Source organism: Macaca mulatta, chromosome 2 (assembly GCF_049350105.2).
Source record: "Macaca mulatta isolate MMU2019108-1 chromosome 2, T2T-MMU8v2.0, whole genome shotgun sequence".
NCBI lineage: Eukaryota > Metazoa > Chordata > Mammalia > Primates > Cercopithecidae > Macaca > Macaca mulatta.
The window spans coordinates 33,709,980-33,735,185 of NC_133407.1; the positions used below are offsets into that span (position 1 = coordinate 33,709,980).

The 25,206-nt window shown below is 40.0% G+C and overlaps 1 protein-coding gene across 1 annotated transcript in view; it reads left to right on the forward strand.

Annotated features, from left to right (window-relative positions):
• COL6A6 (collagen type VI alpha 6 chain) overlaps nucleotides 1-25,206 on the forward strand; it is a 161,377-nt gene that overhangs the window by 50,541 nt on the left and 85,630 nt on the right. The window contains exons 3-10 of the mRNA XM_077991442.1: nucleotides 676-1,272; nucleotides 2,618-3,238; nucleotides 4,317-4,877; nucleotides 5,681-6,238; nucleotides 8,626-9,201; nucleotides 12,228-12,797; nucleotides 19,801-20,144; nucleotides 20,229-20,307. Of these exons, the coding sequence (XP_077847568.1) occupies nucleotides 676-1,272; nucleotides 2,618-3,238; nucleotides 4,317-4,877; nucleotides 5,681-6,238; nucleotides 8,626-9,201; nucleotides 12,228-12,797; nucleotides 19,801-20,144; nucleotides 20,229-20,307 (3,906 nt within the window). The remainder of the gene's footprint in view (nucleotides 1-675; nucleotides 1,273-2,617; nucleotides 3,239-4,316; nucleotides 4,878-5,680; nucleotides 6,239-8,625; nucleotides 9,202-12,227; nucleotides 12,798-19,800; nucleotides 20,145-20,228; nucleotides 20,308-25,206) is intronic.

Genomic DNA, 25,206 nt, shown 5'->3' on the forward strand with positions numbered 1-25,206 from the left:
GATAAAATTCACCAGTTATAATACAATGTTCATTCATGTGATTCATCAAAAATATTAAGATATTTAAAATAACCTTGAAATAGACTGACTATTCCATATTTTTATGATTTATAGACTTTTTAAAAACTTAATGTGACTGGAATATAAAACTTATGTTTTTAAGTTACTCAGATAAGCTGTTGTGTTGCTTAAATGAGAAAGGCCATCTTTCAGATTCTACCATTAAAGTGAATTTGATGGAGTTTGAGTTTCAGTTAAAATTTTTATCTAGTTGACATAGTTGAAGTTAAATTCCAAAAGCCAAAAAAATTACAAGAGGAAATTATCCACAAAAGGTATAAAACCCATGATTTTTTTTATTTCTGTTTATCTCTTTCTGTTTTATTTTTCCAGTCACTGTTGTTAATCACTATTTCTAATTAACCAATTCCTTGCAAAAGTTATGCTTAATTTTGTGATCAGTTCAAATGAGAAGTTGTTTAAAAGAATCAGCCCAAGATACAGCTATCTCTTTTTCTTGAGAGAATATGCAGTTGCAGACTGCTATTTTCAGATTATTGGGAAGGTATTTTAAAAATAAAAAGGAAAGTACATCTCCCCCCCATAGAGTTGGCATTAAATATGGCAGTAAATTTTTAAAGTTTTTAGTTCGTTTATATGTTTGTGGTTTTGCAGGCCCTAAGTATGCAGATGTCGTGTTTCTGGTGGACAGCTCCGATCGCCTGGGATCCAGGTCCTTCCCATTTGTGAAAATGTTCATCACCAAAATGATCAACAGTCTCCCCATAGAGGCTGACAAATACCGCGTGGCCCTCGCCCAGTACAGTGATAAACTTCACAGTGAATTCCACCTGAGCACCTTCAAAGGCAGGAGCCCCATGCTGAACCACCTCAAGAAGAACTTTGGATTCATTGGCGGGTCCCTGCAGATAGGAAAGGCTCTTCAGGAGGCTCACAGGACTTATTTCTCTGCAACCACAAATGGGAGAGACAAGAAACAGTTTCCCCCAATTCTAGTGGTCCTGGCTTCGTCTGAGTCTGAGGATGATGTGGAAAAGGCTTCGAAGGCCCTGCAGAAAGACGGAGTGAAAATCATCTCCGTAGGGGTGCAGAAAGCTTCTGAGGAAAACCTGAAGGCCATGGCCACGTCTCAGTTTCATTTCAACCTTCGGACAGTCAGAGACCTCAGCATGTTTTCCCAAAACATGACACAGATCATCAAGGATGTAGCAAAGTACAAGGAGGGGGCAGTTGATGACATCTTTGTAGAAGGTGGGCCTAGGATATATGTATAGGAATGATGATAAAATGCTTTTGAAACATTAAAATGGGGAGAAGATTGAAATTCTATGAATATTTCTATCCCCAAAATGGGCCACATTTTCAGATGTTATGTACCCATACATTTAAGAGAGTCCAGTGATTATGACTATTTTCAATTCAGTGAACCCCACAAGTCTTGGTTTTTCATGTTTCACTTATCTGTGTTGCCTGAGATTCACAGACTTCCTAACATTTAGGGATGCTTTCTCCCTGCCACCCAACTGATCCCTGAGCTATTTCCCTGGGCTTTAGTTGCTATGTAGTTTTAGTACTGGTTCATTTAAAAGGTAAATTTGCTTCTAAAGAAATTCTTGACTCTTAAAACCACATAATATAATCATAGAATGTTAGATCTAAAAACAATTTCCAGAAGTCCACATCCCCCCCCCACTTTTTTGTTTTGGAAATAGGAACTTATATATATCCTTAGAAGTGATGTGCCTTGGCCCAGGGCCAGGCTGTGACTTAAAGTCAGAGCTAGTAGGGCAGGTTTCCCAATTCCCAGCCATGTGGTTTCAGCTCCAGACTGCCTTGCTCCCTGCTACCCTATTCTGAATTAGTTTTCCCTGTGTTCTGCTCTGGGGCCAAACTGCTCTCCTGGTCTGTCCTGTTGTACTACTCTAGTATGTATGACTCTAGAATGGTCAAGAGTTTGTGATCATCATTCAAGTGAGGGGCAGGGGATAGCCAGTAAAAAACATGTGTTCAGAGTGTACATGTCCAAATATGTTATATAGGAAACTCACATTATCCCTGATTAAATCAGTTTGAATGAGCTGATATATGTACTTACCTATTGATAACAGAGAATGCTTTCCTTGGGGTCATCTATGAAACCATGAGTCCTTATTACTAAGATCATTCCCAAATAAAAGAACTGAAAATGCAATTGCTATTTCATTAGTATCCCTTAGGAATATTTGGACTGTAACTGCTGACTATAGGGTAGATGATGCTTAAATGATTTTAAGACGATAGCAATGGCTATGGTTCACTGAATGAATTTTAGGTACCAGGCCCCATGCTAAGAATATTATCTCATTAAATCCCCATAACAACTCTGTAAGATTAATATTATCTCCCTTTTACAGATGAGGAAATTGAAGCCAGGAGTTTAGCTAAAATGTAGTATTTGAACCCAGGTCTCTTTAACCTCAACTTCATAATTATTTGTCTACCTCCTGCTCTAAGTGCCTAACTGAGCTCTACTGTATGGTCTTCATGCCTTCTGATGCTCACCAAAGATGCTGAACCACCAGCTAAAATTGTGCTTGTTTATTTCTTGCCCATACAGCTTGCCAAGGCCCTTCTATGGCCGATGTTGTGTTCCTATTGGATATGTCAATCAATGGAAGTGACGAGAACTTAGACTATCTTAAAGGATTCTTGGAAGAAAGTGTATCTGCCCTTGACATAAAGGAAAATTGCATGAGGATTGGCCTTGTGGCCTATAGCAATGAGACAAAAGTGATAAATTCACTGAGCATGGGCATAAATAAGTCAGAGGTTCTCCAGCATATACAGAACCTTTCTCCCCGGACTGGGAAGGCCTATACCGGAGCTGCCATCAAAAAGCTCAGGAAGGAAGTCTTTAGTGCACGGAATGGCAGTCGGAAGAATCAGGGGGTGCCCCAGATTGCCGTGCTGGTGACCCACCGAGATTCGGAAGACAACGTGACAAAAGCAGCTGTGAACCTCCGACGGGAGGGTGTGACCATCTTCACCCTGGGCATAAAGGGGGCCAGCGACACCCAGTTGGAAAAGATAGCATCCCACCCTGCTGAGCAGTATGTCTCCAAACTGAAGACCTTCGCTGACCTGGCTGCTCACAACCAGACATTTCTGAAGAAGCTGCGGAACCAAATAACACACACAGTCTCTGTCTTTTCAGAGAGGACCGAAACGCTCAAATCTGGTAAGGTCTTCTGCTGAAAGAAGGGATGTTTGGATTCTTTTTTCCTTCTCTTTCAAATATTCTGTATACAAAGTGGATTGGCTTGGTAAGATGTGGATGGGAAGGGGATAAGTTCCTAATTTTTTTACTTGGGCTTGAAAATATGAATCCTAATTTGGGGACAATAAAAGCCATTGAGGTGTTGGCATGGGGACAAGAGATTTCCCCTTCTAGTTCCTCTTTTGTGCAGCTGTAATTAGGTTTGTTACTCATCCATGCTGCAGAATACCTTCCTTTGCTATTTTTCTCTCTTCATTTGTCTTTCTCTCTTTTGCCTCTCATGTTCTCCTGCTCTTCCCTTTATTTCTTTATTCTTTTTGTACTTTTCTCGCCCAAATCTTCTTCCCTCATTTCCAAATTCCAATTTAGAGAATAAACAGGAGTATGATTTGAATGAAGAACAAAGTAATTATGTAATTTGTTGTGGGGTACCATTCTAGCATCCACTAGTACAGAGACAGAGGGCGATGTATCTTACATTCATATATACACTTACACTATATAAATATGTTTATGTATTGGTATACATATAGATGTATATATTCTTCCATAAATATAGCATATTTACTACAAATGTCATTGTCTCACTCACGAATAGTATCCGTAGTTAGTTGACTAGGAGTGGGTAAGGAGTAAATAATTTGCTCAAGAGAGTTCATGTGCCCACAATGTCCAGTTAAATACCTTCTCCATTTCCCAACACACTACTTGACTTTTTGCTAAGCAGTTATTTACTAATGGGTGAAGTGTCTTGTAAAAAGCAGCTTCAAATTTTTTAAATCTCCTACTATATTCAGATTTATCCTGATTCATGGCAGAGAATTAGGGCAATAGTCTTAAAGTGTCAGAAGCGATTCATTTGGCTGAAGGGATGCTAAGATTCCCCCATTTTAAGCTAACAAAGCATGTATTTTAAGCCTAGAAGCTGTTTCCCATTTTTCTGTCTGAAGAGGTTCGTATTTGTTCTTCTTTCCACCTGCTCTCATTTTTTCTTCATGTTTGCTCAAATGCCACATGCAACTTACTGATTCCATTTCAGGTTGTGTGGACACTGAGGAAGCAGACATCTATCTGCTCATCGATGGCTCAGGGAGCACCCAGGCCACAGATTTCCATGAAATGAAGATCTTCCTGTCAGAGGTGGTAGGGATGTTCAACATTGCCCCCCATAAGGTGCGGGTTGGGGCCGTTCAGTATGCTGACAGCTGGGACTTGGAATTCGAGATCAATAAATACTCCAACAAGCAGGATTTGGGAAAGGCCATTGAGAATATCAGGCAGCTGGGTGGGAATACAAATACAGGTGCAGCACTGAATTTCACACTGAGTCTGTTGCAAAAAGCAAAGAAACAGCGAGGAAACAAAGTTCCATGTCACCTTGTTGTCCTGACAAATGGCATGTCCAAGGATAGCATCTTGGAGCCTGCAAACAGACTGAGAGAAGAGCACATCCGAGTTTATGCTATCGGGATTAAGGAGGCCAACCAAACACAGCTGCGAGAAATTGCAGGAGAGGAAAAGAGAGTGTATTACGTGCATGACTTTGATGCATTGAAAGACATAAGAAACCAAGTTGTTCAAGAAATCTGTGCTGAAGAAGGTAAGAGAAACCGTGGCTCTACCTACTGACCTTCACTCGCAAATTGCCATCCTGGCAATAATTGACATTGCTGGTTTAGAAAAACAACAACATTACTAAGTTGAGATTTGTTGACTTGTGTGACTGTGTTTGTTCTCTAGAACAAAGCTAACAGCCCATTATAGTGTTGTTTTAAATACTATCTGAAGCATAAGAAAAATATTTGGAGGAATTTCCCTAATAAGTATTAATTAGCTTCCTCTCACAATTTCTTGCCACGATAGATATGAGTGTATACCACATGTGTAATATGATTAAATGATTTCAGATTGTAAGGAATACTTCAGGTTTATTTGAATGTATTTTTATACAGCTCTTATGAAATTTTTTTAGAGCTATATCATTTAGAGCTCCTGTTTTCAACCAGGAGTGATTTTGCACCCTTAGGGGTTATTTGTCAATGTCTAGAGACATTTCTGATGGTCATAACTGGAGGGTGCTCCTGTCATCTAAGTGGTGGAGGTCAGGGATACTGCAAAGAAGTATTTTACAGGATCCTACAACACACAGACTTCCCACAGTAAAATGATGCCCAAGATGTCAGTGGTGCTGAGGTTGAGTAACCCTGAGTTATGTATTTCAGCAAATTACTAAATAACAAATAGAATATTCTCACTTTTATTGTCTTCTATGCTTTATTTACTACTAATTATTACTAAGTACATATTTCAATATAAAATTATTTGTGTTTTGGATTTTCCTGTTTGCTCTGAACTTTTTACATGTAGCTGACTTGAATAAACATCCCAGTTTTTCTTTTGCAGCTTGCAAAGAGATGAAAGCTGACATCATGTTTCTGGTGGACAGTTCTGGAAGTATAGGACCTGAAAACTTCAGCAAAATGAAAACGTTTATGAAAAACCTGGTGAGCAAGTCTCAGATTGGACCAGATCGGGTGCAAATTGGTGTAGTCCAGTTCAGCGACATCAATAAGGAGGAGTTTCAGCTCAACAGATTCATGTCCCAAAGCGACATTTCAAATGCAATAGACCAAATGGCTCACATTGGACAAACCACCCTGACTGGTAGTGCCCTGAGCTTTGTGTCTCAGTACTTCAGCCCCACCAAGGGCTCCCGGCCCAGTGTCAGAAAGTTTCTCATCCTTATCACGGATGGTGAAGCTCAGGACATAGTAAAGGAACCAGCGGTAGCGCTTCGGCAAGAAGGTGTAATCATCTATTCTGTGGGAGTGTTTGGCTCCAATGTCACCCAGCTTGAGGAGATCAGCGGGAGGCCCGAGATGGTTTTTTATGTTGAGAATTTTGACATTCTGCAGCGCATTGAAGATGATCTTGTTTTTGGAATATGCAGCCCCCGTGAAGGTAGGCATGGGTATACTCACTAGCAGGACTACCCAAACAACAGATGTCTTTTTTAGCCTCTATTTCTTGAATTTCATTCTATTTACATATTGTAAACTTGGTTTAATTGAAATGTTTCTCCTAGTGGCTTTGACCTGTTGAAGTAAACAGACAGTAAGGAAGAATTTTGGTTTACCTAGATCCATTCCCATTTATAGGTAAACAGCACTAGAGCGATGAATCTCCGTTTAAGAAAAACAGTATCATACCAGATCTTAGATCAGGTTCCCTAGAAGCAGAAGTTAAGTCAGGGGCTCTTTGGAAGTGATTTATTTAGGAGGTATTTTCAGAAGGGGTGTAGGAAACAGGTCGGGGCATGGGTAGAAACTGAACAAGGAAATCACCTTAGCTGGAGTCTAGTTTGACCTGATCCCATGGGGAGCTCCAGGCCATGAATTGCAGAGCTGGTTCTACTTTGATGGGAGGGGCTCAGCCTTGTGTGCCCTGTGTCACTGGGCTACGTGTGGGTTGCTGAGGCAGGCCTGGCATTTATCCTCTGGCGCAAGGTGTCTCCTCTTTGACCTACACATCTACTACATACGGTGTTTATGTTTGCAATTTCTAAAGACCAATACTTGCATCAAATGAGATAATGTTTGTGAAAACACTTTGGTAGTTATTACATTTTATAAAGAAGGAATATAGTAAGAGGACTTGAGCAATGGTTGCTTCAAAGTAAGGAACCTAGTCCCCACTGTCTTCCCATGAAACTGCAGAGTAATGGAAATGATCAAAAGTAATGGAAATAAAGAGTAATGGAAATGATCAAATAAAAGCTCAGCAAATATAAGGGGCTGATTTATACAGTGACCCATAGGGCTTGATGACAGGCATTCTGAACATGAAGGACATGGATCTTCATGGAGTTTAAAGGGAAGAGAGGAACCTTGTTTGCTTATTCAAATAACAGTTCTGTTCAACTCCCACTGGAAGGTTTGGTGCTCATGATCTGTATTTTGTAGAAAAAGAGTACACCTGGTTTCTATTTCCTGGTAATTTCACCCAGAACAAATATGAACTTTCTGAAGCATTTTGATGCAGTGTAATCTACCCCCACTCCCCTGGGTAATCCAAGCAGGCTTCCCAGGCAGTCAAGACCACGGGGACATAGTTCTTCTATGTAAATTCCCACGTAGAGCCAGCCTTTCTTGGGAATTTGGTTGATGGCCCTGTACACATGGCCTGCAATTAGTGGGGACAGGTACATTGGCTCTAAGGTTTTCAACAGCCCTTACATAGCCAGCAAGTGGCTGTCAAAAGAAGAAAATGTGGCAAGCCTCTGAGGGGTGGGTGCTTTCTCACAATTCCGTTTCTCAAGAATGGATGAGTTAATGTTTGGAACATAGCTTTCTATGGCCTGTAGAGAGAATGTGCTACATAAGGACTAAATAACAAACCATCTTACAATTCCCCTTCTCCAGAATGGATGAGTTAGTTTTGGAACACTGCACCTTTGGAGGGAACATGCTACACATGGATTAAGAATTAATTGGGTCTTTCCTGCTTTTCTGTTCCATGGTGCTAACCTCAGATTTAAAAAGTTAATAGGAGCATCATGCTAAAACAGCTTAGTTGGACCAAGTGTGAAGTGGGCTTATTTCTATGATGAGACCAAAAAATGAAAATAGATGTTTCAAAAAAGTCAAAAAGCGAGGAAAAAGTAACTTTGAAAAGTCACCCATCAGAGAATCATGAAAAAAATACAGTATTGCCAAATTCATTTTTATTTGGTCATTTCCCCAAGGTTTATATGAAGAACACAAATCTCAAGATCATGGTTAAAAAAAAAAGAAACAAATTTGTATAAATGAAAGCACATGTTGGAGAAACCACTTATACAGGAAAATGTACACAGAATTGACTTAATCCAAAGATTTCAAAATTTTTTATTCCTGACAATCCTGTGATTGTCACTTCACCCCAACCCACTCCCTGCAGTGGGACCCCACTGACTCCTTCTTTATCTTTCAAGTTCACCTAAGTGAGTATTAACTATATACTTCCAGCACCAATGTATGTGTATTGTCTCTCTTATCTTTCATATTGAAAATTCTCCTTGGGACAGAAAAAAAAGTACTAGATTTCCAAATCTGAAACAAAGTAATTTAATAAGTTAACCAATTCCTAAAGGATCGATTTACTGTATTTCTTCTTATCACTTCCTTGCTTACCTGGACTTAAGGAATCTCAAACACCTTTAATATTTCTGAGGCTATTAGAATTGACATTCTAATGCATAGCATGATCCTCATGGAGAGAAAACACTAGCAATTTATAAAAAGATTGGGGTGTCTCCCATGCTGTCCAAAGCTAATCTCATATGGTTTACCTTTCTCTTCCTCTTTCAGAATGCAAGCGGATTGAAGTTTTAGATGTTGTGTTTGTCATTGATAGCTCTGGCAGCATTGACTATGATGAGTATAATATCATGAAGGATTTTATGATTGACATAGTGAGAAAAGCTGATGTGGGCATGAATCGGGTCCGGTTTGGGGCTCTGAAGTATGCTGATGACCCAGAGGTGCTGTTTTATCTGGATAACTTTGGCACAAAACCGGAGGTAATTTCAGTGCTCCAGACTGACCAAGCCATGGGTGGCAATACTTATACTGCTGAGGCACTGGGCTTCTCGGACCACATGTTCACTGAAGCCCGGGGCAGTCGCCTGAACAAGGGGGTCCCCCAAGTCCTCATTGTGATCACCGATGGGGATTCCCATGATGCTGATAAACTCAATGCCACAGCAAAGGCCTTGCGAGACAAAGGCATTCTTGTCCTGGCTGTGGGTATTGCTGATGCCAATCCCGTGGAACTGTTAGCCATGGCAGGATCAAGCGACAAGTACTTCTTCGTGGAGACTTTTGGAGGTCTGAAGGGAATAATTTCAGATGTGACAGCCAGTGTCTGCAACTCTTCAAAAGTGGGTAAGGTTTGCCACTAAGTTTTTTCTAATTATTAGAGGAACAAATGAGAGAGAAAGCAAAACAATGGCTCTCAGGAATGAGTTTTCCAGAGACGAGAGAAGGATTTCTAATTGTTTCATTTTTTTTCTTTCTTTTTTTTTTTTAATTATACTTTAGGTTCTAGGGTACATGTGCACAATGTGCAGGTTTGTTACATATGTATACATGTGCCTTTTTGATGTGCTGCACTCATTAACTCATCATTTACATTAGGTATATCTCCTAATGCTACCCCTCCCCCCTACCCCCTCCCCACAACAGGACCCGGTGTGTGATGCTGCCCTTCCTGTGTCCAAGTGATGTCATTGTTCAATTCCCACCTATGAGTGAGAACATGCAGCATTTGGTTTTCTGTTCTTGCGACAGTTTGCTGAGAATGATGGCTTCCAGCTGCATCTATGTCCCTACAAAGGACACGAACTCATCCTTTTTTATGGCTGCATAGTATTCCATGGTGTATATGTGCCACATTTTCTTAATCCAGTCTGTCACTGATGGACATTTGGGTTGATTCCAAGACTTTGCTAGGACTTTCTATATTATAAAATCTCAGGGTTGGGTTGGAAAGACCTCGGATATTTCATTCAGACTACTCCCCCAAGAAAGATACTTTCTGCAGCATTCCTAATTGCTTCTTCCTGAACTCTTCTAATGATGGGGAATTCATAAGTTGTTTTGTTTTGTTTTGTTTTGTCCTTTTTTTTTTTTTAGACAGGGTGTTGCTCTGTCGTCCAGGCTGGAGCGCAGTAGCATGATCACGGCTCACTGCAGCCTCAACTTCCAGGACCCAGGTGATCCTCCTGCCTCTGCCTCCCCAAGGAGCTGGGACTACAGATGTGTGCCATGAGGCATGGCTAATTTTTTTTTTTTTGTAAAGACAGGATTTCACTGTGTTGCCCAGGCTGGTCTCAAACTCCTGGATTCAAGCCATCTGCCCTGCTTGGCCTCCCAAAGTGCTGGGATTACAAAGTGTGGGCCACTACACCTAGCTGAATTCACCAGTTTTGAACAGGCTTCATTAGGACACAAATGTGCTTACACATTTTTCCACCCACTAGTTCTTTTTCCTCTTTTTGCAAGAAATCAAATTCTCCTCCCAAGAACCAGCTATAATTGCCTGAAGTCTTCTTTCCTTCAGGCCAGAAGTCACCAGTTTCTTTGCTTATTTCAATTATGGCGCAAGGTCATTTAAAATGCGAAGCCCAGTATTAAAAACTCGGTTCCAGCCTCAGAGGTTTCCAGGACAGAGCATAGTGGGACTTCTTTTGCACTGGATGCTGGGCTTGTGTTCTGACAGCTGGAGATTGCATTGTTGCATGTGTGTATGTATTCCTTCCTTCATCATTTTACTTTCAGTTTATAAGTTTGGTTCAGAGAAAGATTGTTCTCTACTTAGTTTCCTGAGTATTTTTCCTAAGATTTATTTTACTAAATATACAAAATGTTTTTACTTAGCTGAATTGCTATTAATTCATGATTCCAACATCTAGATATAGTAGTTGTTTTTAAAACTCATCTAACTTCTCTGGTTTTCCTAAGCCTTGCCTCCTTAGAATGCAGCTACTATCTTTTTCTTTCACAAAACTAACAAAATCTTTCTGGGTCTTACTGAAAACTGGGACAAATCTCTTCCTTCCTTGTAGCCATTGCCTAAACTTGGATCTATCTTTCACCAGTTCACTGTAGAAATTGACATTGCATTTTCATATTGAATATTCTCCTTGGGACAGAAAAACAGTACTAGATTTCCAAATCTGAAACAAAGTAATTTAATAAGTTAACCAATTCCTAAAGGATCGATTTACCGTATTTCTTCTTATCACTTCCTTGCTTACCTGGACTTAAGGAATCTCAGACACCTTTAATATTTCTGAGGCTATGATGAGAACTAAGTTCGGACAGTGGTGAGATCACTGGGGAATTCATGGAAACGACCATGCTTACCAGAAAGCTAAGGAACACGCATGTGCCAAGCATAACTCATTCATTGGCAATGGTCTCTCTCTTGTTTTATATTTGCTATGTTAATATGGGGGAAGCATCTCTGTATTGCATTGCTTGTTCAAAAATATTTTTCTCAAGTAGATATTTTTGCCTACATACAGCAGAAAGGGACTGATAACAAGGAAAACTGACTAGATACAGACCAAAAGGCATCCTTTTAAAACCTCTTTTCAATATGCCCTAATGAACTAGAAAAATAATTATTGGCTCAAATGACCAGGGAGGCTAAGTCAATAATACGAACCATCTGCCTTTTTGTTCGAATCCCTAAATGTATGTGTGTTTTGTTTTCTCTTGATGTGCTACTACTGTCACCAGGCTTTCTGGAAGAGCTCAGGCTAGATTGTAGATGAGAACAAGTTTTCCGTAGCACTGGCCCCAGTTCTCTGGCATCTCAGAAAATAAAATGGCCTAAGACCAAATCAGCAAGCCAAGAGAAGCATAAAAAGATGTGTGAGTGATTCATGCCTTGTACTGACTTTATGAACTGATCATTTGCCTTTATTTCCTCTCCAATTAATGTGACCACATGCTAGAATAAGTTAAGAAACCACTTTCAGAAATATCGTTTCTATATGGCTGCAAATGTTTTTTTTTTTTTTTTTTGGAGATGGAGTCTCTCTCTGTCTCCCAGGGTGGAATGCAGTGGCATGATCTCAGCTCGTTGCGAGCTTTGCCTCCCAGGTTCACGCCATTCTCCTGCCTCAGCCTCCCTAGTACCTCGGACCACAGGCACCCACCAGCATGCCCAGCTAATTTTTTATATATATATTTTTTAAGTTGAGACTGGGTTTCACCGTGTTTGTTAGGATGGTCTCGATCTCCTGACCTTGTGATCCACCCGCCTCGGCCTCCCAAAGTGCTGGGATTATAGGCATGAGCCACCACGCCTGGCCTATAGTTGCAAACATTTAATTTACTCTTGGTGGATTAAGGAAAGAATAACAATCTGGGTTTGCTGTTGTTCCTTCTTTTCTTTGTAGATTGTGAAATTGACAAAGTAGATCTGGTTTTCCTTATGGATGGTTCAACTAGCATTCAGCAAACTGACTTCAAGAAAATGAAGGAATTTCTGGTATCCGTTGTTCAAGACTTTGACGTCAGCCCCAACAGAGTGCGTATAGGAGCGGCCCAGTTTAGCGATGCCTATCGCCCAGAGTTTCCACTGGGAACTTTCATAGGTGCAAAAGAGATATCAATTCAGATTGAAAACATCACGCAGATCTTTGGAAACACACACATCGGTGCCGCACTCAGGAAGGTGGAACATTACTTCAGGCCAGACATGGGCAGCAGGATAAATACAGGTACCCCACAGGTGTTGCTGGTCCTTACAGATGGCCAGTCCCAAGACGAGGTGGCCCAGGCCGCGGAAGCCCTGAGACGCAGAGGTATCGACATCTACTCTGTGGGCATTGGGGATGTGGATGACCAGCAGCTCATGCAGATCACCGGGACTGCAGAGAAAAAACTGACAGTGCACAACTTTGATGAACTGAAGAAGGTCAATAAAAGGATCGTTCGCAACATCTGTACCACAGGGGGTGAAAGCAGTAAGTATTTAGCAAGTTCATATCGATTCCCTACACCATCTTCTCTGACATTTTCTTTAAGCTCCATTGTCATCCCCTGGGGCTAGTGGGAGCATTTAGAGGTGTGCTTCTGGATTTCAAATTGAGCTTTTCGCAGTTATTAAATATTTATCTTGACCTGCGGATTGAGAAACAGGGTGTCTGAAATCCTGTGCCCTTTTTCCTCCCTGTCTGCTGGGTGAGCATGCCTCCTTTGTGAGTGGGAACGCCTGCCTTTCGGTGTGAGGAAAAGGCCATTGTTTGCAATCTGGCTGGTTTCAGAGGTTGAAGAGCATGCCTCAAAGAAAGGAAATATTTGACTGATTTTTTGGTTGCTTGGCAAGAGGGCCTATAGGGCTGCCAAGAGCTGTGGTACAGATAGGTAGGAAACCTCCCTAGAGGTTTATATCTTTATTATGAAACTTGACCACAGAAGTTAGTAAATATCTTCTTTACAATGAGTGCATTTTGACACTTTTTTCAGCAGATGGAAGTGAAGTGTCTTAAAGGAGAAGTCACTTTTTCTGTTATAAAGGCACCTTATGGGTTGGCTATGATTCTGTGTAACTACCCATGGTAAACATTAATCCCAGATTTCCACTCAAAAGAAAAAAAAAAGTTGCAAGGTCATGAAGAGGCAGCTCTGAAGACAGACAGCCTGACAGCAGATCCCTGCTCTATGGCCATTTTTTTCTGGGACAAGTTGCCTAACTTCTCTAAGTTTAATTTTCTCACCTATGAAATGTGAATGATAGCAGCACCTAGTTCAAAAGAACATTTAGAAGACTCAATGAGAAAATGCATATTTAAACTTTAATAAGCATAACACCTGTGATAAAATTATAAAGTGCCTTCATTTTTATCTACCAGTAACCATTAAATTTATCAATGGGAGCCAGCTCTTCCCTTGCCTCTCATCATTTTCAGGAAATAAAAGAACCTCCTTTTGGTCATTAATATGTCCATCCCAGTAATATTAAAACTTTACATTTTATTCAAGGTTACCCCACATTTCCAGCTTGCTACAGGCTGCCTTGCTGTGAGAGAAGTGGTTGACATTTCACCCAATGTCCCCGGCCTTTCACTGCACTCCCCATCTTCCAGGTGCTGCTCCATCTTACTAACCATAGTTTTGGCCTCTCCAGAAGGAGAAGGTACTAGGAAAGGGGGAACAACTAAAAGGGTACAGGAAAGTTTTTCATCTGTCCCTTATCAGGAATTGGTTTTCTCTGACAATAGCCCATGTCTAAAGCCAGGTCCATTCATAGGTCCTTCAAAGATTTCACCTCCTGCCCCACATCATCACTTCCCCCACCAAGCCACCTTTGTCTAAAAATCTCTCCATCACAGTTTTTTTTAGGAGGGTATGTCTCTATTCCAGAGTGTCTCCTATGCCTTTTTCAGCCTCTGGGCATCTGGTGACACCTCCAGCTTTGTTCTGCTGAGGTTTCTCTGCCCCCACCACGGGCTTCTTAGATGGGAGATCAGAGGAGCCCACAACAGCTTGCTCTTCCACTCAGCCATATCAGCTCCATGGTCAACAATAACATATCAATTGCCCTAATAAAAACTGGGAATCACAGCCCCCCCAGCGTGCTTGCCTCTTCTTTGTAGGGAGGGCAATATGCCATCCTGTGTCTCATGCTTAGGAATTTCCAGAATTAGGTTATCTCCAGATTATCTCTGAAATCCCCTCTCTCAGCTTGAAAAGGAAGTCGCCCGCTCTCCTTGTGTGTGTGCCTGATGAGAGAGCCCACAGCACATCAACAGCTCTCTCCAAACAGACTTTTCCAAACTGCAGTCTGAAACATTTAATAAGACCTGATGTGTGGGTCAAAGGTTAAGAGTTCTGTAGTTGATTTGGGACTACTGACTCTCTAAGTCCTGCTTCACATACTTTGGAATGTATCTGATTACCTCAGCCAAACCTTCCACATTAATTTCTTGTTTCATATGAAATACTCAAGTCCAAGTATTAGGCAGAAAATTATCTCTGAACCATCTAGTTTCTATCTGAGTGCGATGAAAGAAAACCATGTGGAAAGTAAAAAACAGGAGTATGAACTCCAAGTAGTTAATGAGTTATTTTTTAAGGAAATAGTCATGAATGCAAAATATAAGAAAAATACTCTGTATTAAGATAAACTTGAGGTTATTATTCCAGCAAGGTAGAATGTGAGGCAGGCTGTCAGCTGAGGACTGATGAGGCTGGAATGAATGCCGGTAAAGCTTCAAAGGCATGTACAAATATATTAGGGGATGCCAGTTCTTTTTAAACTGTAAGTCCCAAAACAAGGAAATCAGACAATAGCTGAGTACGGCTCAAAGCAAACTGGACTTAAGGCCTGAACACTTGCTCTGCTTCTTATTAAAATATGCATAACTTTGGAGATGTCACTACTATTTCTGAGTCTTAGTTTTCTGGTTTCTTAGTTTTCTGAAATCTCTAAAAGTTCCTCTAGTTGCATACTGTGATTCAACGTATGTGAAAGGGAGGTCAGCCGCATGGAGGTATGAGGGAGGTGACTAAGAATCTTTATTTTTTGAGCATCTACGAAGGGTCAAAACTGGTGCTCTAAGCACTTTAAATGTACTGTCTCACTCAGTTCTCCCAGCATCTTACGTGGTTTGTATTTTTGTCTTCATTCATAAATGTGGAAGCTGGACTTCAAGGGAATATTGGTAGCCTGGTCTAGATCATACAGGAAGTAAGACTAAGCACATTTTGAAACCTAGGCTTGTCTGACCCCCATCTGTTCCTCCCACCACCCCCATCCCTGAGTTTTTTGTTATATTAAGCTGTTTTCTTGATATTAGTTGTTGTCTAGGTTATCTGATGTTGACATTATAAAGAACTAATATCTAAGTGTTGTGCTTCACCAATTAATAGCTGGAGCTTATTAAGACATCATAGGTTTGTATCTTTAAAATTGTTTCCACAAGCTGATATTCCCTAAGGAAACCACTTCCTGCTGTCACTTCCAATAGCATAATCTCTTCACAGAACTAGCAATCTGCATGACTTGTCATCACTGGCTAACCAGGAAGTGGTAGTATAAGGTAGTTCAGCATGTGGACTCCAGAGAAGTCTGGATCTGAATCCCCAGTGAGAGAGACGAGACACAGTGTTAACTGTGAGATCTTGGGCAAGCTTCTCTGTCACAGCTTCCTCATCTGCAAAATGAAAAAGAGCTTCTACTTATTCTGTGTCTTATGAGGAAAAGTGAGACAGTGAATTGGAAGTACATGGTAAGTGTTCATTGAGAGTTAGCTAATATCATAGCATGTTGCTGAGAGTACCATGAATCGATTTCTTGAATGCAAATTTGTGGAGTAATGGGGTTAGTTCACAGAAGGACAACTTACCAAGAATTCCTTAGTTTAGGGACTTAAATATTTTAGCCACATTTCAGAGCTATATTCAAATTTAATAAATATACACGGTATTTTCTTACCTTTATCCATATTTACTGTCTTGATTTTTCTTTGAGACTGGCTATTCTGTCCACTAGAGGAGACTTGGAGCAATTTTTAGAATGTGGAGGTTCTGTCTATTTTTTAGCATGGAGCCATGATTAGGTAGCAAAGAATCGGGAGCATCTCTCATCTGATATATCTGTCATTATGGATAGATGAATCAAAAGGGAGACTGGGCAAAAGACTAGTCTGATTAGGGTAAGAGACAACCTCAGGATTTGATTCAAGAGATGTGAAAAATGTAAGGAAAAAAATAGATGTTCATTTCCAACTTTTAATAAGGAGCTATTTTTATGTTCCTGCCTTAACTGGATCTGGGTTCTCTAGAAAACAGACCTTTCAAGCTCTTGAGTTTACGTGCCAATACTTTATTGGGAGTGCAGTCCCAGGGAAGCAAGAGTGAATGGAAGGGAAGTGATGCGGGAAAGGAGGGGAAAGTAAATACAAGGTAGTATGTTACCAAGTTAGCCACAGCTTAAGAAGCGTAACTGGTGCATTGGTCATGCAGAACATCACTAGAGAAGCCCTACAGAACCACCGTGTAGACCAGCCCAGCAGGGGGAATAAAGGAGAGGATTTACCTGCCAATTCCTTCCCATCTACTGCCTCTCATAAGTCAGAGCGCTAACTTCCCTACACTGCTGGGTTGTGTTATCCAGCCCCTTATGGAAACTGCTGGGGAAACCAGAAATAGGTCCCACGGTGCACTACATCTAGGGCGGGAAATGGTGAAGGGGCCAGGGCCTCCCTAAGTTCACATGGGTTGCACACAGGCACCAGAGTCACTGTGGCCATTCTGCAGTGAGCATGGTGGAGGCCGTGTCAAAGCCAGGCTGTCACCTCCGCGGTTAGCAGACTAAGGATGGTGGCAGCTGGGGCTCTTGAGTGGACAAATGTCTATGCCTTGGGAAAGGGAGGAAGCAAATCTGGGAGGTGTATAAACTGAGTCTCTAACAGTCCCTAGCTATACTTTATAGATCATCCTTTCTTTTTAAAATCTAAATTACCACATCTTTCAAAGTCCCAAACAGGTTTATCTCCTATCCCAGCTAATAACTGCCACTTTCCCCTCTAAAGTATTTTCTCAAGAATCTGTCTTCTAATCTTACAAATGTACCCTAGCCTCTTGACAGTATTTAATACCAAGAATCTGCCATCATCAGCTCCAATTAAGAACTGTCTTTATAAAGTAATTAGAATCAGCTTTTGGGCTTGGCAGGAAACAATGAGACTTGTAACTGTCTGGTCCAATTCACTCTTTTCTGTGCTTTTGTATTTTTACTTTGAAGTATATAACCCCCTTATTTGTATAGATAAGAAAATTAATGCCCAGAGAGGATAAGAGTTGCCAAAAGTAGTTTGGCAGTAACAGAGTGGTGATCAGCATATGACTGAAACTGAACTTCTGTCTTCCCGCTCACAGACCTGCCCCCCAGGATTCCGCATTGCGATTTGGAGGACTGGTCAAGGGCTCAGCCTGCTACTCTTACGTCTTTTGTCACCCTCTGTAGCCATTCCTGCCAATTACCTTCTTAAATATTTTGCTTTTATTGCCCCTTTCTTATTCCCACTGCTGTTATCCTACTTTAATTCTTTATGATTTCTTTGGAAATCCAATTTCAGCCTTCTCCCTAGCTCACTTCCAAAACTCCCTGCCTCCAGTCCTTTGGAGTCACCAGTGGCAGATTCACTTTAAAGCACAACCTGTGTCGTGGAAGACTTCAAGACAGGGCTCCTGATTTAAGGGTAGATGTCTCAGTGGAGTTTTTAGGCTGTTGCATGAGAGCCTCTTGCTCAGTGTGGTTTGGCCTCTCTCACTGTACTTAGACACATGGTTACTAATTCTGGACTTGCCCACCAAATTCCATTCCTTCTCTCACATTATTATGGAATCATTTGTCAATTTAAATTAAACACAAGGAACTTGTTTACCTCAATAAGTTTGTACTTTCAGCAATCTAGACAAAAATTTAAAATACACAATGTTTATAGGCAACAGTTCCCAAGGTCACTTGATGTCATTTTGGTATTTCTGCTGGTCTGTTTTCCTTAAAGACATTATCATATCTTGTTTACTACCTGGTTTCCTGCTCAGGTTTAAACAGTTGTCATCAAAGATGAAACTTTCAAGCTCAAGACAGATATGAGAAGACGTTGATGCAAGAGGAATTTTGGAAAGGATATATTCTGCTTTTTTTCTAAATAGTTTATCTTATTTTCTGATTATCTGATTTTCTGATTATCTAAGAAGAGATTTCCAATAAAGTAAAATACAGTAAAATAAGATGTCCAGTCTTCCAGATTTTTGATAACACTTTAGTTTACCTTGAATCTCATGATGAAAATTGATTATCAAATAAGATTTTTGTGTTCCCTCAGTCAACTCTCATTAAAAACCAAGTTGCCAACAGTTGTTTTAAAAGTTGAAATTAACGATTTTGGTTTTAAACACTTGCAAATGTCCAGCTGACCAGTGTGTCTGGAAAGTAGTTAGGCATTTGCCTTTACAAGGAATATCTTAAACATTGCTGATCTAAGCAAACCAAATTAAAAACAACCACTCATTTTATCAAGCAAGCTGTATGTGTTGAGTTTGCTGAAAAAAATTACAGTTTTTAGCCAAGTTAAAAACTATTGAAAGAAGAGTGTTTGAGTCACATGACTATTCTCTAACTGTCTCTTAGGACACTCAGCTTAAAATATCAAGGCCTTTCTAGTTTATCCAACTCTTAAGTTTCCCTAGAATTAATAAGAATAAGAGCAAAGCACTTTAATGCAACACTTCTCTAAGTATTGAACCTCAAAATGGCAGTGTCCTTGGCTTCTGGGATGGCTGAGCTCCTGAAAGCGGCACCATCTTTGACATGGTCAAATGTGAATGATTTGGTTACCAGTTTCTTCACTTGTCAGACTTATACCAAGCCAGATTTCAAAGGATCTCCTGAATTTTTTAGTTTTGTTTTTTTCTTTTCTGAGTGGATGTTAGAAGATGACAAGAGGAATCAGAGGCCCTTTTTAGAAAGATAAATCATCAAAACCATTCCCTAGATGAGTCCTTTGTGATTTATTTTTTTTCTAAATGACTTTATTCAAATGTTCTTAAATTTCCCTTATAATTATTAAAATTTAATATTTGTCGAATGACCTCAATTGATAAGTAGCATTATATGAATGTTTTATTTTGGACTATTAACATTTCCACAGGTACTTTGGGGATATTTAAATGATTCTGCATGACTTTTTCAATATCTAAAATAAAATCTTTCAGAATTTCATTATAGAATCAACGGATTTTTTATGACCTGAAAAAGTAATAATATACCCTTACACTTTTACAGATTAGAAAAGAGTTGATGCTTAGCCCCTTCCTTTATTCATTTATGCCTTTCATTGTGTTCTAACTTTATAACTGAAATAGAATTCCAAGTCCCTTGATTCAGACATGGTGTCTGAGTTAAATAAAGGTGTTTCTTGATTTATTAAGACATGCTTTTCCTTTGAATCCTAGACTGTTTCATGGATGTTGTGGTGGGATTTGATGTCTCAACTCAGGAGAAAGGGCAGACTTTGCTTGAAGGTCAGCCTTGGATGGAAACCTACCTTCAAGACATCTTACGTGCCATCAGCTCCCTCAATGGAGTAAGCTGTGAGGTGGGCACAGAGACTCAGGTCAGTGTGGCTTTTCAAGTGACAAATGCCATGGAAAAATATTCTCCCAAGTTTGAGATCTACAGTGAAAACATACTGAATAGCTTGAAGGATATAACAGTTAAAGGACCATCTTTTCTCAATGCAAACCTCTTGGATTCTCTATGGGATACATTTCAGAATAAATCGGCTGCTCGAGGAAAGGTAACATGGATTTATCTTATTTGTTGATCTGTGATTGCAGTGAACCCCTTTTAACTCATTTTTCTTTTTTGGAATACTTCTTAGGTGGTCCTTTTATTTTCAGATGGATTGGATGATGATGCTGAGAAACTTGAACAAAAATCTGATGAACTTAGAAAAGAAGGTACTGAGTATGGAGGAGGAGTGGGAAGGGAGTGCTTATTAACTTTATAATCTCAGAACTAACTTCTGGCTCTTAAATTTCCAGGCTCTTAAATTTTGAATAACCCTGATTTTGACAATCTCCATATTCTGTATGTACTAGGCAGAACAAACAAGCTCTCAGAATATTTTGACATGCATTTTTTTCCTCATGCCTTATATGTATGAAACAGCACTGAATACAAAGTCCTATCCTTTGTATCATATTGCTGTATTTCTTCTTCCTTTCCTGGAGAATGTTCCTTTCTCTCTTGCCCCATATTGTCTAATATTGCTACTTCTTTAGTGTCACCAGAAGGGAATAGTATGTTTCTCTTTGACCAGGGAATGAGAGTCAGTTTTCTTCTAACACTTGTAAAGTTCCCAGAGTTGCAAGCATTGTTGGATAAGTTTACTCATGTTTTGGGGCTTTCTAATCAGTTCCTTCCTTCAGACCACAGATGGGCCAACCATGGTGTTTGAGATTTTTAAGCTCTGGAACCAGGCTTTTAGCTTTTGAACCAAAAGCTTCTATTCTGAGTCAGACAAGAACATGTGGATGTTCTTGTTTAGTCAAACAAAGAAGTTCTTGTTTGACTCAGAATAGAAATCCTCTTCTGTAAGTGGGTGCAATTTCTGCCCTACCCATATCTCCTTTACTGGGAGATTCATCTATCCTCTATCTGCTAACAACTCACAGCTTACTCCTTCTCTGAAGAATTTCCCTTGGCCAGTAGAGCCACGTCACCTGGAAGGTTGCTCTCCACCCCATCCTTGGGCAGCAGATTAGGTTACAGAGTTGGACCTTTGCCTCTAAATGACACCAGTGGTGTGGTGCAATTTATGCTCCAGAGCTTCCTGGGATCAGGCTAAATAAAACTAGACTCCAGCTGCAACATTGTCTTGCTCAGTAACTTCCCCTGCCCTATCCTGTTTTCCTCACTCCCTTTCTTCTGAAAGTGCTTCCTCAACAATTTGTGCACCTCCAAATCCTTATCTCAAACTCTGTTTCTAGGGAACCTGACCTAAGGCATTACCTGTCAGGTTAGCTAATAGAGGTTGACAGGACTTTGTGTTTTCTATTTTGTTCTCTCTCTCCCATCTTAAACAAATTGCAAAATTCTCTGAGTTTACTACTAGGGAGTATCAGGGGAACTAGCCCCCAGTATTTCAACGTAGGTTGTTTTCTATTTTCCCTAAGTGCTGGCTGGTCTGAGAAATAAAGAGAAAGAGTACAAAAGAAAGAAATTTTACAGCTGGGCCTCTGGGGTGTCATTGCATGTTGGCAGGTTCTGTGATGCCCCCTGAACTGCAAAACCAGCAAGTTCTTATTAGGGATTTCAAAAGGGGAGGGGGGTACGAATAGGGAGTGGGTCACAGAGATCATATGCTTTAAGGGCAATAAAAGATCACAAGGGCAGGGAGGCAGAGTGAGATCACAAGGCCAGGGCAAAACTAGAATTACTGATGAAGGTCCATGTCCCACTGGGCACACATTGTCATTGATAAACATCTTAACAGGAAACAGGGTTTGAGGGCAGACAACTGGTCTGACTAGAATTCACCAGGCTGGAATTTCCTAATTCTAGCAAGCCTGAGGGCACTGCAGGAGACCAGGGCATATTTCATCCCTTATCTTCAACTGCATAACACAGACAATCCTAGAGCGGCCATTTTAGAGACCCCCTCCACCGGGAATGCAGTCTTTTCCCAGGGCTATTCCTTGCTGATAAAAAGAATTCTGTGATATTTCTCCTATTTGCTTTCTGTAAGAAGAGAAATATGACTCTGTTCTGCCTGGCCCTGCAGGCAGTCAGACCTTATGATTATCTCCCTTGTTCCCTGAAAATCGCTGTTATCCTGTTCTTTTCAAGGTGCCCAGATTTCATATTGTTCAAACACACATGCTTTACAAACAATTTGTGCAGATATCACAATCATCACAGGGTCCTGAGGCGACATACATATTCAGCTTACGAAGATGATAGGATTAAGAGATTAAAGACAGGCATAGGAAATTTTATAAGAGTATTGATTGGGGAAGTGATAAATGTGTGTGAAATCTTCACAATTTATGTTCAGAGATTGCACCAAAGACAAGTGTAAGAAATTATAAAAGTATTAATTTGGGAAACTAATAAATGTCCATGAAATCTTCACAATTTATGTTCTTCTGCCGTGACTTCAGCTGGTCCCTCCATTTGGGGTCCCTGACTTCCTGCAACAAGGGAGTAAGGGTTTTTATTTTATCCCTTATTTACTAAATCTGCCTTGTTTTTATTCTCTCCGGTCTTGGCCTTTGTTCATGAGCTATAATTAAGGTTTTAGTTAAGACTGAAAAAAGATACCAGAGTGCTTAGTTGGGATGGGTAATGTAGTTTTGGTGGTTGCCATTGTTTTGTTTTATTTCAGCTTTTCCTTTGTGGGGAAAAGATGTTTGTCTTGCAAACAACAGTAGAGTTTCTTCCAGGAAGTGCTTTGGAATACCCAGAATTCTAAGACCAAACATCTTTCTTCCAATGCCTACTGAAAAACTAGTAAATGGGTATCAACTTCAGAAGCTATATTTTGAATAATATCCTCAGATATTTAGATTCTTCAAATGGAAGATAGAAATCATGGTAATAACATTCTTTGAAAAGTGTCTAGTTCTTTGAAAGGGACCATCTTTGACATGGTTGAGTGTGAATTTGGTTACCAGTTTCTTCACCTGTCAGACTTACACCAAGCAAGATCTCAAAGCATCTGAATTTTTAAATTTTGTTTTTTTCTTTAATAAAGAAAAGAAAGTGGCTTTCTGTATGGACAAGAAGTATCTCTCTCACTGGCTTCCCATACTTACACACACAAGACTTCACTTGGTGCTGGGCCCTATGATCTATTCACCTAGGAAAGCTTTCTTAATTTCAGGCCAAACATCAATATGTGTAAACTATGCAATCATCACTGAACAAGAGGAGACAAGGGAAAAACAATCCTTGATGGTGGACATGGCTTTAAAACTTATGCACGTGGATTGGGGCTTAAATTAATTATTTTTTTAGAATTGAATACCCTAGAATCTACTCAGTGATTCTTTATTCTTCCAAGTTTGAAAATCTTTTCTTTCTTAATTCATTGTTAGAAAATTGAAAACTTTGTATTTAGGATCGTATGACTCATTTATTGGATGAGTCTGAAAGAAGATTGGAGTCCCTTGATCCTAAGAAAAGCAGTTATAAATAATAGTTATATACATATTTCTTGCAAGTCAACAATCCCATGGTTCTTATTTTATCATTTTACATTCTTAAAATTTTACATTTCCTGGATATTACAAGAAAAATCAGATGAGAGAAGGTTTTTTTTTTTCTCTTATAAGTAGATCCATCAGCATGCTTCTTGATCACTAAACACCAATTGATGTACAAGCATTTCATATCCCAGACCACTCTACAACCTCTTTTCTCCCCCTCCTCATTCTCATTCTAGAAGAGTGACCAACTGTCCTGATTTGTTTGGAACAAGATGGGAACTTTCAGCACAAGAACCAGGAAAGTCCCAGGAAATGAGGACAAATTGGTGACCCTATTCTTCTTTGGTGGTGGTGGTTCTTTTCTTTCCTTTTTTCTTTTCTTTTCCTTTTCCTTTTCTTTTTCCTTTTTCTTTTCCTTTTTCTTTTTCTTTTTCTTGTCTTGTCTTGTCTTGTCTTGTCTTTTCGACAGAGTCTTGCCTTGTTGCCCGGGTTGGAGTGCAGTGGCGCCATCTCAGCTCACTGCAACCTCCGCCTCCCAGGTTCAAGTGATTCTTGTGCATCAGCCTCCCAAGTAGCTGAGACTACAGGCACGTGCCACCACGCCCGGCTAATTTTGTGTATTTTTAGTAGAAATGGGGTTTCACTATGTTAGCCAGGATGGTCTCTATCTCCTGACCTCATGATCTGCCCACCTTGGCTTCCCAAAGTGCTGGGATTACAGGCGTGAGCCACCACGCTCAGCTTCTTTCTTCCACTGCAGATAACCATTCTGTTTGCCTCTCTTGGAACTTGAACCTCTCCAATATGTCCCTGAAACTTCATTCTCTTGATTTCTGTCTTCATCTACTCATTTCATATAAAATCATATCATATAAACTTATTTAAGAAGGTGTTCTTGACTCTCAGCCAAGTCCTTGAACATTTATCTATTCTGGTTCATTGGTTCCAATTCTCATCAAATAATTCTTTACCCATCAATAATAATGAGAAAAATGTTGCCAGTGGAGTCAGGTTTATGTGAAGCTAAATGTATTTGATTTTAAGACTGCCCTTTATTCCAAGATTCTATCTTTAGCACATTTTTATTGTCAAAATATCCTTTGAATGTAAGCTATGGAATTAGGCTATCTGGGTGAAAAACCTAAAAATACCACTTACCAGGGTGTCATTTAACCTCTCCAAGCCTGTTTGCTTGTCTGTAAAATAGGACTATAATTATACATACCAATAGAGTTATATTTGACCCTTACAAATAAGATAATGCATGTGAAGCACTTAACCATTTTCCAGGCACACAGTTTCTATCAACAAATGATAGCACTGTTGTTGCTGAATTACCTCCTCCACCATGATGACTGCCACCATTATTTAATGTTCTTACCTAGCAAAATAAGTCATTGGCAACCCTATGTTGGTCCTTAACCAACAGTTTTCTTTGAAGTAATTGTATTCATAAAACCCCAAAGCCTCTGAGCCACAGCTCCTGGATGATTGTCTGTCATCTGTTCCTAATTGCCTGACAATAGGCCTGTTACTTTTACTACCTATAGTTCCAACTGGGTTATTGATGTTTTATCAGATCATACAGAACTGTGCTTTTCAAACTTTAATGTGTATACAAATCACCTGGGGATTTTGTTAAAATAC